This window comes from Amblyraja radiata, chromosome 1, assembly GCF_010909765.2.
Source record: "Amblyraja radiata isolate CabotCenter1 chromosome 1, sAmbRad1.1.pri, whole genome shotgun sequence".
NCBI lineage: Eukaryota > Metazoa > Chordata > Chondrichthyes > Rajiformes > Rajidae > Amblyraja > Amblyraja radiata.
The window spans coordinates 49,546,334-49,563,673 of NC_045956.1; the positions used below are offsets into that span (position 1 = coordinate 49,546,334).

Genomic DNA, 17,340 nt, shown 5'->3' on the forward strand with positions numbered 1-17,340 from the left:
TGATAAAAAAAATAAAAGAAAACAGGTTGATAATATACATGAAGAACCTAATAGTATGTCTTCGGATTATGCAGCCTCATGACAAAGCTGACAAAGAGAAATTAAAAATATATATTTCTCTGAGAATGGAGAACAGTGTGGGATCAGGCAAAGAGTACATATTTAGTGTACTCTGACCAAGTCTGTCTTAAACTCCAAAGAGCAAAAATAAATGGCAGGTAGTGGATTTCCTAAAATTGATCATAACCCGCAATCCTATAATGTTCAACATTTATTTATATGGCTGGTACCAATATTGTATCAGTACTATTTTTATACAGGATTACCACATTTTGATTTCCATTGATTCATCACTCAATGAACAAGCAGCATGACTTTCAACACCAGTAGACTTGAAACAAATGTTGTACCAAACAATGGTTATAAATACAAACCTCCAGTGGCAGAAAGTTTGTGTCTTTCAGAAAAGCTGACCTGGTCACCGTATTCTTGTTAGAACTTACTAGACTGCATAAGGCTGCATAAGGTAAAGAAAAACAATATGTGGCGAACAAGGAATTGTGGTGTACATCTTAAAACATTAAAATTATCATTCATCGTAGATTGTCATTACGAACATTGATAATAAATGCTTTAATTTTAAGTGTTTGCCCCTGCCATGTTTAAAAAAAGAAACCCTATTAACAATATTTAACAGCTCTCTGTTCGGTATTACAGCATTTAATTCCACACTTACAAGGATTACTGACACCATTACGTAATAATGCACACCGATGTGTAGATTAGTAATTCATTGGTTGATAAATCTTCTTATGAGACAGAAACACTCAGCCAAACACTCCTAAATCATCTGTCATTTCATTAATGCATTTCAAGGTCAATTTGGATTTCATTTTCATGTATTTAACTATTGAATATTATTTTTTTTTACAAATTCATATTTCTTATTCATTTACCGAATAATGGATGCAGGTTAGCTGTATATAAATACAGCACATGAATGGTAACCTTATGTATAAAATGGTAAAAGTAGTTGGATCTGGTTCCACTCTTATTTCTTTCTAGCATTGGTTTCTTTGAGACAAATATTCTCAGGCAATATATATATTCGACGTACACAAAAATGCTGGAGAAACTCAGCGGGTGCAGCAGCATCTATGGAGCGAAGGAAATAGGCAACATTTCGGGCCGAAACCCTTCTTCAGACATATATTTTCAACATGTTAATGTTCACGGTATGAAAATGTTAAAATGCCACTTGACAATTCTTCATTTATTAAACAATATCCTAGTTCCAGAACAAGGACTGCCTTCATTTTGTAAATTTCTGAAATATATTTTACGCCTGCATGCATCCAACTGTTTTAAGCACTGCTTGACCGTTTTAAGCACTGCTTGACCTAATTCTTGGGTTTATCAATAGATGCATGAGATTACAGAGAAGTTTACAGAAAATACCTAATTAATAACAAAGTGGTTTTTATCATTGTTGTTCACTTCCTCGCCACTGCAAATAAATCCTGATTAAAGTATAATTTGTGACTGGACCACATCAGCAGGCAAAAATATCAGTTCTGTTATGGTTCAGTTCAAATGAATGTCATTTGTTAGGGAGAATTAACTTCCATGATCACAACTCTCTAATTTTGTGAGATATTGAACCCCCACCTTCACTGTGCTACTGACAGAGTATGACATCATTGAAGGTTCCATCTTCTCGAGAATATGTTAAACTAATGGAAATAATCTGGTAGCTAGTTTACTCCGGTGTCCTTGCTGAGTGTATCTACCAAGTATGTAATCTTATTGTTTATCTCCATTTAAGAGTTCATTCAAATTGCTCTCTTTTCTTATGCCAGCTGTGTCTTACCCTGTGTGTGAAGATTTAAAAAAAATGAAGATCAAAATGTTAGGTACTGGAAATCTCAGATCAAGCAGTATTGTGAAAGGAAAAAGAGTTAATGTTTCTGAAACTTTTACTGCATCTCTGCATTGAACTGATTTAAAATATATATATATTTTATGCATGTAATATACTTTACAGGCTGCAAAATACACTATTCAGCAGTGAAAGGTGCTTTATAAATACAGGTTATTTGTTTTTCTTCATGGATATATATTTAATCATGGAGCAATTCCCTGCTCTTGAAATAGGACTATGGTATCAAGAGTGTTTAATTGTCACATGTACCAACAATGGAACAGTGGAATTATTACATACAGCAACAGGCCTGTAATTACAGTATTTGTAGATGGCATCACAAACCAAAATTCAATAAACACTGCAGCATTAGTGCAAACACATCCAAAGATCTTAGAGCGACAAAGACAGTTCATAAGTACTTGTGTTCAGGAGCCTAACGGTTGTTGGGAAGTAGCTGTTCCTAAACTAGGTCAGTTTTCAGACTCCCATACTTTCTTGCCAATGATAGAAGTGAAATGAGAGCAAAGCCACGGTTGTGCACGCCCTTGATGATGCTAGCTGCCTTTTTGCGGCAGCACCTCCTATAGATCTTTTTGATGGTGGGGAGGTCAGTACCAGTGATGGACTCGGTGGCATCAACCACTTTTTGTGATCTTCTTCATTTCCAGGCATTAGAGTTGCTGAATCAGGCTGTGATGCAACCAGTTAATGCGCCCGTCACATGAGGAAGCTTGCACCTCTTTCTTTGCTGCTGCTAACTGATGTTCCAATGCTGTCACAGCTGATCTGTTCGCAAGAAATGCATCCAAGGAGCTACAAAATTCTACCTGTGACACCATCCTGTATTTCTCAATTCCTCTGCTCTACAGCACTTCCCAGGACCCTAACCATTTATCAAGAAGGTCCTGTACTGATTTAACTTCCCAAAACGCAACATCTCCAACTTATCTACATTAAAACTCATTTTGCAGAATATTTCAGCTCACCAATTATGTAATGTGAAAGGAAGCATTTAGAATTGAAGCGAATGCGGTGTAGTTAAAGAAGATATAGACTGGATGACTTACAGAATCTCAGTAAAAAGAACCTAAAAGTTGGAATGTATAGTTTTCCATGCACAGAAACAAGTAAAACTGAAATAATTTACTGAATATTTTAATGTTTGCCCACGTTTAGTTTTGACAGCATATACTGGTCAATAATCAAAAGTATGTTTAGGGTCTCGGAAAAACAAACTCAGACAATGTTAGACTTCTTACACATATGACAGATAATGTGTGGTCTGTTGGCATATTCTTGCAATTCAAAATCAAACACGACAAAAGCAATATTAGCAGTTCTTGCAAGTCAAATGTTCCACAATGAACCTGGGAGAAATAATCAAACAAAAATACTAATTGTTCAAATAAATTTTATTTTTTCACTATGGTGGAAAATGCACCAGAAAGCAGTCTTGATTATATTTACGTCCATACTATCAACCAGAGGTGCACGCAAGATATTCTTCATCCATTCTTTTGTTGGGTTCAATCATTTCAATATTGTGTCTTCATTTGCTGAAATGAGAAATAAATGTACTGTTTGATGCACATACATTGTATTCAATTTTACAAAAGCTTTTCACTGCACCTCGGTACACGTGACAATAAACGAAACTGAACTAAACTAAATTTTGTTTTAAGCGTTTGGGATACGTTATGCTCAAACGCGGGACTGACTTACCATCGCCCGGTGGGGTATCGCCTCAGCGCAGAGGGAGAAGAGGAGGGAAGAGACAGTAACTCTAAGACTTTTGCCTCCATCACAGTGAGGAGGTGCTTGGTGAACTCACTGTGGTGGATGTTAATTTGTGTTTATTGTGTGTTGTTATTATTACATGTATGGCTGCAGGCAACAACATTTCGTTCAGACCGAAAGGTCTGAATGACAAATAAAGGATTCAATTCAATTCAAAGCCAAAGAAATGACAGGGAGGTGTGTTCCTCTCAGCAGCACAATCTTTCTGGTCAGATGCAAGATAAAGATCCTCAACTTTCATCTCGTGTTCGATCCTCCAACTTCAACTAATAGCCTCAGTCTGTGAATGATTCCTACTTGTCTTTAACTAATCCTCCATCCATGTTAACACTTATTTCCCGTACTATATTTAGACCCTAATTTATGTAAAAGCTTTGATATAAAACCTTGTCAAATACCTTTTGTACATTTAGGTCCTACAACACCTATTGGCTCCCTCATTAGTTACTAACTGTGTTGCTAAAATCCTCAAATTTATTCAATACAATTTACCTTTTATAAATCCTGATTATTTTTGTTTCAAATACCAATTTTGTTTTCCCACTACTTTCAATAGATTCCACAATTTCCCTGACAAATGTTCTCATGCTAACCACGCTGAAGCTCTATTTTATTTTTGCTTTATTTTGAGTGACAGTATTATATTATATCTTCTAATCCATTGGGGCCATTCCAAATTAGGGAATGTTAGAGAAATCACTATCTCACTGTCTAATCCTTTCGGAACTCAAGAATGTGGGGCACCTGCTCTAGAGGATTTGATCCTTACCTTCTCCAGTACTTTCTATTCATAATCAATTGTGTTAATATCATTATATACATTTACTGTGACTTCTATTGATTAGACAGATACAAAATAGTCAATGGCATCAGTCATTTCCTTATTTAATTTCATAACTGTTCATCTCCCAGTAGTTATCTTGAAATACACATTTCTTGCTGGCTTACCAGCATTCCATCTTCTCTCACAATCAATTCATGCTCTTCTGGTTTATAAAACACTCTCAATCCTCAAAATGAATTACTATTCTAGGCAACACAAGCCTATTTTCAATCTAATACAATCCTTAAACTCTTATTATAGATTACTTAACACATATTAATTGGAAAACACTTAGATTTTTAATGCTCATTGCCCATCTACTGGCAAACCTTTTCATTTATTTTCCAAATACATCATAGCCAATTTACTTACTATAGCTAAGCAAATTACTTTAAAAATAGGTTCTAATGTGCTTTTTGTATTCAATAAAAATATTAATGTTGTGATCACCTTTGCTGAAAATTCCTTGAGATTACCAATTGCCTTGCTCATTGTGGGGAAAAAAAATTAAAATTCTTTCTTACTTAATTTTGATCGGAATTGAACAAGGTAACGAAAGGGTGTGCAGGTGTGGCAATTGGCATCTCTCATTGACCAGGTGCAGAAGAGGCTCGCGGGAATCGGCAAAATAAGATCAGACACATTACCTCTTGTCTGAGAATGTGGTGGATGGTGAATGTAAACATTATAAAATTAGGACAGAGATAAGGAAGCTTGTTTTCCCATAGGGAAGTTACAGAATGCTGGATTACAACAGTAGATGGAATGTCAAGCCGGGTAGACCACCCGCGCCCCCTACCGCTAGCAGCATAGAAATGGTGCAGTACATGGGAGGCTTTAAGTACATGGGATTTTCATCGTGGCTGGAGATTTCAATCAGGCTAATCTAAAAACTGTCCTCCCTAAACTCCACCAGCATGTCACGTGTCCGACGAGAGGTCAAAATACACTGGATCACGTGTACAGCAACATTAGGGATGGATACAAAGCCTCCTCTCTCCCTCATCTCGGCCAGTCTGACCATCTATCACTCTTTCTCACCCCGGCATACAGACCTCTCATTATGAGAACCAAGCCCAGTGTGAGAAGCATAAAGACTTGGCCCGAGGGCGCTGCCGCCCAACTTCAGGACTGTTTTGAGCGCACCGAGTGGGACTTGTTTGCAAACCAGGACATAAATGAATATACATCCACAGTCGTGTTCTATATACAGAACTGTATTGACAACGTCACTGTCAACAGGGAGGTCAGGTGCTACCCAAACAATAAACCATGGATGACCAGGGATGTCAGGAACCAGCTGAGAGAACGCAACTCAGCCTTTAGATCTGGCAGTGATGAATTGTACAGCACTGCCAGATCTAAACTAAAGAGAGCCATTAAGGAGGCAAAGACAGCCTATGGAAGAAGGATAGAGGGGTATTTCAACGAGAGGGACCCTCAGCGTGTCTGGCAGGGCATTCAGCAACTCACGAACTATAAGGGCAAGGGGAGGCCGATCATCTGCAGCAGTAACAACTCGCTAGCTGAGGAGCTCAACCATTTTTTCGCCCGGTTTGAGCTGAATGAGGCAGAGCCTGCGCCTGCAGCCGCACCCAGCACTGACGACCTGGCACTCACTGTGAGTACGGAGGACGTCAGAGGAGCACTCCGCAGGGTCAACCTCAGGAAGGCTGCTGGACCAGATGGCATCCCAGGGAGAGTATTGCGGGACTGTGCAGACCAGTTAGCGGAGGTTTTTAGCAAAATCTTTAACCTCTCTCTGTTAACGTGCACTGTCCCCAAATGCTTTAAGACTGCTACCATCGTGCCTGTACCCAAAACAACATTCATTAAGAGCTTGAATGACTATAGACCTGTTGCTCTCACTTCGACCGTGATGAAATGTTTTGAACGGCTGGTCCTGGCCCACATTAAGTCCTCACTCCCACCCACCCTGGATCAGCATCAATTTGCGTATAGAGCAAATAGATCAACGGAAGATGCCATCAACACAGCTCTACATTCTGCACTGACACATCTGGAGCGTCCTGGCTCATATGTGAGGATGTTATTTGTAGACTTTAGTTCTGCATTTAATACGATCATCCCCAGCAGAATGGTGGACAAACTGTCTGATCTGGGTATTAATGCAATAACATGCGGATGGATCAAGGACTTTCTAACAGATCGCCCACAGACTGTCAGGATGGGGTCCAGTTACTCCCCGGTCCTGACGCTCAGCACAGGAGCGCCACAAGGTTGTGTGCTGAGTCCCATTTTGTACACAATATACACTTATGATTGTATACCAACACACAGTACAAATAGGATCATTAAGTTTGCGGACGACACGACTGTGGTGGGACTGATAGGCAACAACGACGAGTCTGCCTACAGGGATGAAGTCCAAAAACTGACTGTCTGGTGTACCAAAAACAACCTGGTACTCAATCCATCGAAGACGAAAGAGCTGGTCGTTGACTTCAGGAGGAAGAGGAGAGAGGAACCTGCTCCTTTATACATCAAAGGAGACATGGTGGAGAGAGTCACTGGCTTTAAGTTCCTGGGAATAAACATCTCCCAGGACCTTAAATGGCAAATGAACACCGTCACTCTCGTGAAGAAGTCACATCAGCGGCTGTATTTCCTGAGGTCTCTGCGGAGAGCAAACGTCTCACAGCCGCTGCTGCTGTCCTTCTACCGATGCGCCGTGGAGAGTATCCTCTCCTATGGAATCCTGGTGTGGTTTGCTAGCTGTACTGTGGCTGAGAGGAGGGCGTTGCAGGGAATTATAAAAACTGCGCAGATCATTACAAACGCCCAACTGCCCTCCTTGGATGACATATATAGGGCCCGATGCTTGCGCCGGGCCACAAATATCAAGCAGGACACATCCCACCCTGCCAACCACCTTTTTACTCTGCTACCCTCTGGGAGGCGATGCCTAAAAGGTGAGATAGAATAATGTAAAGATACTCTTTTATTATGTTTGACTTGTATTAACCATCTGTTATTGAATAAGATTAACATAGATAAAAAGTATGCTATGACTAATGAAATAATTGGTACCCATGTAGTAGATAGTATATTTTCGTATAGTCTAACAAAAAACAAGTTGTTTGCTGCACAGTGTTACTGTCGGTTAATTTTGCTGTGATTTCAGAGAACTGGTGAGCAGTTAACTGCTGCCATCTCTCCATGATATCATGCAATAAAGTCTCTTGAAGCAAACCTGCGAAGTCTCCGCGTATCATTTCCCTTTAATTTCCCCTCTAAATTAATTTCTTCCACAGAATTTGGCGTAGTCGGCAGGATCCCAAATTGTAACGGGATTCGAACGAATACAAGTGGGAAATAAAGGGAATGATAAAATAGTCCAAACCATAAGGGAGGCGGGAAGATTTCCCACTGAATGGAGAGCCCAGGGCAACCTAGCTATCCGGCTGGTGACTCACGCTGAGCCAAGAGGCCTGTGGGGTGAGGCAACGTGGAGAAGATAAATTGAAGCAGGTGCCATAAAGCGCACTATGGAAATTGAAAGGTGACTTCGAGGCAGTCATGATATTCACTTCCAGAAAGAAAGTAGGAAGTATTGGCCGGGGGTCCAGTTAGCCCACCCCTGCGAATAAATTGAAAGTGATTCCCAAGCTTCCTGCTGGTAGTTTACATAACAGAAGCTTAGATTTTTTCTAACACATAACCAGTAAAATAACCCCAAAAAGATAAATATTTCATGAAACAAATGACTTCATACAGCTAAAAAAATCTTTGCAAAATATGTTACCTGAAATGTCTCTTTGCCTAGCACTGTGTGCAAACAGCACAGAAAAGGTGATTTTGGCTGCAGCTATCTTCTGCTTCAGTAAGGGAAGCTGGTCGGTGGCTGCAACGCCACTCGGTGACTGTGTCTGATTGGCCGCCGAGTGATGGGCGCATTATGTGATTGGACGCAACCCCCTTAGAGAGAGCGGCTGATTGGAAGGCAGGAGACCGATTTGTTGATTAGACGGGTATTTTAAGGGAAGCTGGTCGGTGATTGGACGCTATCCCTTTAGAGGCAGCGTTTAATTGGCCGCCAAAATAATCGGGCACAAAAAATGGAAAAATAGGAAATCAAAAAAATTGAAATTCCAATTTAAATCGGAAGAATATCAATGCCTGTTTCGAGGTTTGCGGACGGAGTAAAACCGGTGCGCGCAAAATGTAAATAGTATATTATAAGGAATTGCCTGCGGAAACCTAACTTTTGTTTTGCAGGCTTGAGAGAAGGCAACATAGAACCATATAACCATATAACAATTACAGCACGGAAACAGGCCATCTCGACCCTTCTAGTCCGAACACGTATTCTCCCCTAGTCCCATATACCTGCGCTCAGACCATAACCCTCCATTCCTTTCCCGTCCATATAACTATCCAATTTATTTTTAAATGATAAAAACGAACCTGCCTCCACCACCTTCACTGGAAGCTCATTCCACACAGCCACCACTCTCTGAGTAAAGAAGTTCCCCCTCATGTTACCCCTAAACTTCTGTCCCTTAATTCTCAAGTCATGTCCCCTTGTTAGAAGGTAACATAGACAATGGGTGTAGGAGTAGGCCATACAGCCCTTCGAGCCAGCACCGCCATTCAATATGATCATGGCTGATCATCCACAATCAGTACCCCGTTCCTGCTTTCTCCCCATATCCTTTGATTCCATTAGCCCTAAGAGCTAAATCTAACTCTCTTGGCCTCCATTGCCTTCTGTGGCAGAAAATTCCAAATTCAGCCCGCACTGAGCAGATGAGGGGGGGGGGGTGGGGCTCACTGGCACCTTGCCCGCCCTCAATGGCCACTCACGTCCCAGTCTCTCCGTCCACAGCAACGGCTCCTAAACCCTGAGGGCACCAAACATCCGAGCACCACATTGAGCCGCCCGCCCGCATGCATGTTTGCCAGCCAGCCGCCTGAATATGGGAGGCAACAGTACTGATAGAGAGAGGCCTAAGAAAAACAGGTGGTCCAGGAGGGAAAGATGCAGATAAGAGAGAACACTGCCAAGGTGATAAAAAAAGACCATAAGATGTGCAGCATTTATAGCCCCCTCCCTGGGGATGTGCAAGTGCTGCTGAAATGCGCATATGAAGCCTCGTGGGCTACCCTAAAAGATGGGTTTGAAGTTCCTCCCTGAGAAAATGGAGATTGGAGAGGAAATGATAATCAACAGATGCAGGGAAAAGACTTCCTCACTCACTGGTTGGCCCACGGAGGATAGGGGGAGTGAGAAAACAGTGACATGGGGGAGGTGGTGCGATGTTTGCAACACAGAGACGAGACGATCCCGGATTTTATAGCCCGATTTAGAAGTGGGAGGAACGTGCCGGAGTGTCCCTAACTGACAATGGGCCTCTGGCTGTTCAAACTTTAGTACATTGTTTGATGCCCCGACAGGCTTAAGCTTATAAATTGGCCACTATGTCATCTGTACCCCCCTCCATGGACATCCCCATCGGTCAGTCAAATATTAATACTATTGGGGTTGCCGGTGTCCCCATGATAGAACCTTCATCAGAACCCACTGATAAACAGGTAAATGGCAAGCCCCTTACTGATACTTTTATAATCTCTAAAATGGCCCCACTCCTGTTACTGGGAAAACAGGCTCTGTGCAAACTGGGAGCGGTCTTACACTACACCACAGAGAGCATGTTTATGGAACTACCTCAAAATCGGACCCATCAATTCCTAAAGATAATTAATGAGGAGGAACATGGGCAAAATGCGCCCATCCTATGCTGTTGGCAATTGAGAAGCAATCCGTACAGTAAATTGGTCAGCCAATTCCATTGTGCCCTGCAAAGAGTGCAGGATCCAAAAGGCCAGTATTTACAGTATCTTGACGAAACCAGCCAAGAGCATAATGCCCCTGTCCCACTTAGGAAACCTAAACGGAAACCTCTGGAGACTTTGCGCCCCACCCAAGGTTTCCGTGTGGTTCCCGGAGGTTGCAGGTAGTGGAAGCAGGTAGGGAGACTGACAAAAACCTCCGGGAACCTCCAGGAACCGCACGGAAACCTTGGGCGGGGTGCAAAGTCTCCAGAGGTTTCCGTTCAGGTTTCCTAAGTGGGACAGGGGCATTAGTGAACACATTGCATGGCATTATATAAGCACCTCCCTAATCCCGGTACCAGGAAAAAGTCTCCCAGGTTGGATCAGGCACAATATGCTTGAGATATTTAATATGAAATACAACGTTGATAGGAATAAATACATAGTGGAATAAGTGCATAGAAGTGGTTTTGTTTGGTACTTGAACCCAGAACAAATAACACAGGCTTAAAAGTAATTATGGTATGTGGAGTGAAAACACTTTCTGCCCAAAATATTGGATATTTATACATTGTACCCCTCCATAGACTGTGGGGCAACTGAGATATTTAAGACGGAGACTAATAGACTTTTCTGAAGAAGTCTATAGACTCAGTCTCAAGAAGGGTCTTGACCCGAAACGTCACCCATTCCTTCTCTCCAGAGATGCTGCCTATTCCGCTGAGTTACTCCAGCATTTTATGTCTACCTTCGATTTAAACCAGCATCTGCAGTTCTTTCCTACACTAATAGACTTTTGTTAGGCATGGGCAACGAGATATATAGCTATTGAACAATTAAAACAGAATGGATCCATTTATGCTTTAACATTCCTAGCATAAATTATATAAGCTCAAAGTCACATACAAATCTTACTTTCAAAAGACACAAGTAACCAGAAGATGAGTGGCACATTTGACCCTTTTAAGCTTTCTTTATCATTCACCAAGATCATGGTTGATTACCAACTCAAAACCATTTTTACTACACTACATTCATATCCCTTGACTCCCTTAATATTCAGAAGTCTATTGATCTATGGAAGTCTATTTTAAATTCGCTCAATGACTGAGTCCACATGTCTTTTCTAGTAGAAAATTCCAACGATGCACCACTCCCATTAATTACATATTACTCATCTCAGTCCTAAATAATCTTTCCCTTATTCTGCGACGGCGATTCCTACTTGTAGATTTCTCCGCATAGTGGAACATCCTCCCAGCATCTAACCCGTAAATGCAGGGCTCGAAATTAGCGGTTGCCCGGGTGCCACTGACCACTCAAAGCGCCGCCGGGCAACCTAAACACAGAGTTATTTTGCCCGGCTTGGCAACCAGATACTGGTTTGTACCGAAGATAGACACAAAAAACTGGAGTAACTCCGCGGGTCAGGCAGCATCTCTGTAGAAAAAGAACACAACGTTTTGTGTCGGCAGTGACGGCTGTATTGCGTGGCAAAGGTACTAGGTGCGTGGTGACGAAGGGTTGGAGCGAATGACGGGCCCCGAACAGCGGCAGCAGCGGCCTCCTCCTCCCGCACCCCGCCCACCCTGATAAGGGCCTCTGCTTGCAAACCCACTAACGGCACTTAAAAAAAAAAAAAACCCTCCCGCACGCCGAGGCCGGGAGGAAGGAGGGAGGGGGAGGCCTCAGCGTGCGGGAGGGTTTGTTTTGAAAGCGGTTATCGCCGTTAGCGGGTTTGCAAGCAGCGGCCGCTATCAGAGAGGAGGAAGAGATGGAGCCTCTGCTGCTGCTGTGCGGGACCCGTCATTCCCTCCGACCCTTCTGAACCAGCTGCACCACAGATCCTATAGCTATAGGATCTTTGAGCTGCACCGCTCGGCCCCGCACCTTGCTGTTGGCTGGCGGAGGAGGGAGGCGGCGGCGAGGAAATCCCAACGGCCAAGGCAGCGGGCGATGTTGCCCGAGGAGCGCTGACCTTCCTTCCTCCCCACCTCGCTCCCCTTCTCTCTCTCTCTTGTACGCCCCCTCCACCCCCCCTCTTATCCTGGGACCCCTCCTCTCCATCCCGCACTGACCCCATTCCCGCCTCTATTCAGTCCTCACTGACATCCCCTCCCCATCTCCCCCGCTCCAATCTATTCATCCTGCGCTGATCACCCTATCCACCTCGCATTAATTCTCCTACTGCCACCCCCCCACCCATCCTACACTGGTTCCCCAATTCACCCTGTACTTACCCCTTTCCCATCCATCCTGCACTTCTCCTCCATCCATCCTGTACTGATCCCCCATCCATCACTAATCCACGCAATCATCCCATCCTGACCCACCCTCCATTTACCTTGCACCTTCCCCTCATTCATCACTGATTCACACACACCCCCCTCCCTGACTCTATTGTCCTGGAAATGTCTTCAGAGCGAACATTGACTTTGTTTGATAACGGAATGCAATCAAATGTGTTTTAATTCCCAATGTTATTATTTGTTTTAATCCATAAAGATGGATTAATTAAATTGTGAGCACGTGAAACATTAAAACCGCAGTGTTCGATTGTCACTGCTAATGTTGACACGTTATTACAGAATTCATTTTAACAGCAAATCAATGCTCTTAATATGGAGTATCAGTACTGTAGTTATTTAATGGGCAACATTCACAACTATACGTACGCATATATGTTACCATGGTCCAGGATTTATTGACACAGGTTGATCATACGCTGAATAATCCAACCACATTTTTGTTTGGAAGTGGAAAGAACTAATAAAAATTGTATTAATTGCAATGTGTAAAAAGAGTTGAGATACTGTCTTATAATTTTGCTGCATGTCATTGTGGGATATATCATGTCTTGATTGGTGAATGTTTAGTTTGTGACTTTATTTGAAGCAGAAATAATATGTGAATGCTTCATTGAGTATAATTCCGACTGGTAACTACGCACTTCGTCCGAGCACATTATCGCACGCGTCATGCAAACCATCTTAATTGACCACCTAAACTGTCATTTGGCAACCTAAAAAGCTGCCAAGGTTGCCCAGCTGGCAACAGGGAAAAAATGTTAAGCGAGTGTCCTGAAATGGCTGCAAGGATGTTGGAATTCCAATGAAACCATAACCACTTAAATAGAGTGGCAAGGAATTACATCTATCTTTCAAATACCTTCAGCCAGTTGCTTTGCAAATCGTTCAAGCTCCTCTCGCTTCTTTTTCTCTTCAGCTTCGATTCTTCTCTCTTCTTCTGCAACAGGCTTCAAATAATCTTCAAAAAAATATCAACAATTAAATCTCCTTTTAAAATTCAGACTTAATTTTCATACTTTGGTACTTTACCAATGAATTTTAAATTGCTTGCTAACACTCCGTAAATACCAATCATTGGCCTGTGTAGAAACACGGAACTGCATGCACGGGTTTATACAAAAGGACACAAAGCGCTGCAGTGGCAGATCTCTGGAGAAGAGAACTTCTTCAAAGTAAGCATACGCTGATGAGATTTTGCCATGGAGCATCAAAATGTAGATACAAGGAACAGCAGATACTGGTTTACACGGGAACCTTTTCAAAGTAGATGTTGCCTAACCTGCTAGGTTACTCTAGCACTTAGTGCCCTTTCCAATTTTGTCCTGCTAACGTTGTGACTAATTCTTTGAATAAAAGTGCAGCAGTGTAATTCATTCAAAGCCAAATACAATGAACCTACTAATACATCAACGGATGATCTGGCAATGCCAATGGAATGGCATTAGGGTCATCGTTAATGTTTGCCACAATGCCTTCCCACTCATCAGAACCCTGGTACCCACACTGCCATCACTCGCCAGAGCAGAGTAATTTGTTCCAAGCTTGACACATTGAAGCTCTCGGTCATAGTGTGGAAAGAGGCCCTTCGGCCCAACTTGCCCACGCCAACCAACAGGCCTCATCTACATTAGTCCCACCTGCTTGTATTTGGTCCATATCCTTCTAAACCTATCCTATTCATGCATCTGCCCAAACGTCTTTTAAATGTTGCTACAGTACCTGCCTCGACTACTTCATCTGGCAGCGCGCTCCATATATCCACCAGTGTGAAAAAGTTGCCCCTCAGGATCCAAATGAATCTTTCTCCTCTCACCTTAAACCCATGTCCATTGGTTTTGATTCCCCTCCTCTTGGTAAAAGACTTTGCATTTACCCTATCCATTCCCCCTGTGATCTTATATACATCTAAGATTATCCCTCATCCTCCTGCACTCCAAGGAATAAAGTCTGAGCCTACTCAACCTCCCCCTATAGCTCAGGCCCTCGAGTCCTGGCAACATCCTCTTAAATCACCCCTGCCCCACATCTTTCCGATAACAGGGAAAAAACTGAATACAATACTCCAAATATTTCCTTACCAGTTGTCTTAAACTTACTGGGTTCACGGAAAAGGAGTTATAGAACTGTGTTATTTTTATAAAAGATTATTTCAATGTTTTTGGTAGGAAAGAACTGCAGATGCTGATTTATACCAAATATAGCTATGAACTGCAGGAGGAACTCAGCAGGTCAGACAGCATCTCTGGAGAAAAAGGATAGGTAACATTTCAGGTCAGGACCTCTCCTTTGATCTGCCCACCAGAGCCTCCAACCTCATTGTTCCCCAGCCCTGCACGGTGTCTTTCTACCTCCTCTACCCTACCATCATTGATCATCATCATGACCTCAAAAAGTTCATAGGACATGACCTGCCATGGACAAAGCCATGCCGACTGTCCTTAGTTGTCAAATGCTCTTCCAGATGTAAGTAGGTTTTATCCCAAAGAACTGTCTCCAATAGTTTCCCTTCCATTGACATGAGGCTCACTGGCCTAGAATGTCCTGGATTATCTTGATTTCTCTTCTTAAAGAAAGGAACAACATTGGCTACTCCCCAGTCCCCCAGGACTTGTGGCTTGAGAGGATAAAGATCTTCACGGTCCCTAACAATATCCTCTTCCTCTCAATAACCTGGGATACGTCCCACCAGGCATTGGAGATTTATCCATCTTAATGTTTTCCAAGAGACCAAACACCAACTCCTACTGGACATCAAACTGCCCTAACAGTAATAGTCCCACAATGATCTCACTATCCTCACAGTAAATATATATGATGCATTCAGGTTAGACAGGGCACAGATCCTTACCATAGCGTGTCTTGCCATAGATAATGCCAACGAACAATGCTGAGTATCTAGCCATCTGCAACAGAAAACAGTACACGGTAATAATACGTAGGTAGACATTGTACAGAACGGTAGAGGAACAGTCCCTTCGGCCTATAACTTCCATGCTAAACACAATGCCTGTTAAAATTAATCTCTGCCTCCAAAGTGATCCATCTCTCTCCATTCCCTGTATATCCATGTGCCTATCTTGCAGCTTATTAAATGGCACTTCTGTATCTACCACCACTAGTGGGACTAATATCGATGGGGCATTTTGGTTGGCATGGGCAAGTCGGGCCGATGGGCTTGTTTCCATGATATGACTCTATGTAACCCCTTCTCCCCGACCTTACCCCCTCCTGTAACGCGTCCGTTCTCCTGCATCTCTTTTGTATCCTCCCTCTCCTGTATCCCCTCGCCTGTCTCTCCCCCTCCTCCTGCACCTTCCTGTCCTCTATCTCTCCCCCTCCCCAGTATCACTCTCTATCTCTCCCCCTCTGCCCTCTATCTCCAGAGATGCTGCCTGTCCCGCTGAGTTCCTCCAGCATGTTGTGTCTTTCTTCGATGTAAACCAGCATATGCAGTTCCTCCCTACACACACACACACTCGATCTCCGTGCCCCCGTCCCAAGGTCCCGGTTTGACCTTAGCTCAGGCTCTGCCAGGCCCGGGGTGCGGGCAGAGGCGATGGAGCAGCTCCCTGCCGCCTCAGGGGGACGGTGTGAGCCGCAGTCCCCGAGCGCCGCGGCCGCGACCGCGACAGCCGCCGCCGCCTACCTTGATGAAGGGCGACACCTGCACCGGGGGAACCATGGCGGCGGCCGGCAACGGGAAGCAAATGTCCGCGGCGGGGGGAGGGCAGCTCACTGCGTCATCGCGTCCATCCGTCACACCGCGGTCGCGTCATCACGTCCCCGGGATCGGCGTCCCGACGTCAGCGCGTCCAAGCTGCCGTGTGAACGTGTCTGCGTCATCACGTTGAGGAGGAGGAAGCTGGTCTGGGGGAAGGAACCAAAGATCCTAACTCTAACCCTATGTTCTTTGCTTGGAAGGAACTGCAGACCAAAGATGATAGAGCGCTTTGCAGATGATAGAGCGATCTTTGCTGCAGACCTTGATCTTTGCTGCAGAAAGACAAAAGTGCTGGAGAAACTCAGCGGGTGCAGGAGTAGAGGCCATTCGGCCCTTCGAGATTACAGAGCAAGATGCGCCACTTGTTGTGACATGGGTGATTTCTGGCGCCATTGTACGGGGCTGCCTCGACTACCGTCATGGCGTCTACATCTAAATCTTCAGCTCACTGCTCTGCAGTATCAATTGCTCTAATCGTCAATGTAGACCACCCGACCTGTCATTCTTTAGGTTCAATAAAAAAGAAAGGTGAGAAAATATTATTATTTTCTGTCGGTATTATTCTGTCCTGAAAATGTTATTTTCTGTTCTCCCATCAACGGTCATTGGGAAACTAGGTTTGTCGGTGCATTAGAAAGTTATTAGAATTATTTTTTAATAGATCTTTACTTACCACAATAATAACATCATCAATTTTAACACTTCTGTACATTTTTGGTTTTGTTCTTGTACGGCAGAGGTCTCCAAAATATGGCCCGCGGGACACATTAGGCCCAGTGACCACGAGATTTTTCTGGCTCAGATTCGAGTCCGGGAACGCGGCGGCTGTTACCCGTTATGTCCCTCGAATTGTCGAGACATCCCAAGCAAAATCACAAGCCCGCCGTGAAGAAGGGTGCAATCAAAGATTATACAACTCTGCTCTATCATCTTTGGGTGCAATGGTGGGGCAGGGGGTTCGGCGGCGGCG

At 43.5% G+C, this 17,340-nt stretch overlaps 1 protein-coding gene across 1 annotated transcript; it reads right to left on the reverse strand.

Annotated features, from left to right (window-relative positions):
- Positions 1–3,320: 3,320 nt before the first annotated feature.
- On the reverse strand, positions 3,321–16,445 carry LOC116973473 (ATP synthase subunit e, mitochondrial-like). The gene is made up of 4 exons (XM_033021584.1): positions 16,296–16,445; positions 15,498–15,552; positions 13,509–13,607; positions 3,321–3,480 (listed from the first exon to the last, which is right to left on the reverse strand). Exons 1-4 carry the CDS (start codon positions 16,329–16,331, stop codon positions 3,455–3,457), a joined length of 216 nt encoding a protein of 71 aa, XP_032877475.1. The 5' UTR covers positions 16,332–16,445; the 3' UTR covers positions 3,321–3,454.
- Between the last annotated feature and the right edge of the window lie 895 nt (positions 16,446–17,340).

What these genes read in the sequence shown, in the direction of transcription:
- LOC116973473 (XM_033021584.1), bottom strand. Translation starts at nt 16,331, where the DNA reads ATGGTTCCCCCGGTGCAGGTGTCGCCCTTCATCAAG. An exon ending in AGGTGTCGCCCTTCATCAAG is followed by an intron (nt 15,553 to 16,295) that starts GTAGGCGGCGGC and finishes TTTCTGTTGCAG; the next exon opens with ATGGCTAGATACTCAGCATT. An exon ending in TGCAAAGCAACTGGCTGAAG is followed by an intron (nt 3,481 to 13,508) that starts GTATTTGAAAGA and finishes TTCTCATTTCAG; the next exon opens with CAAATGAAGACACAATATTG.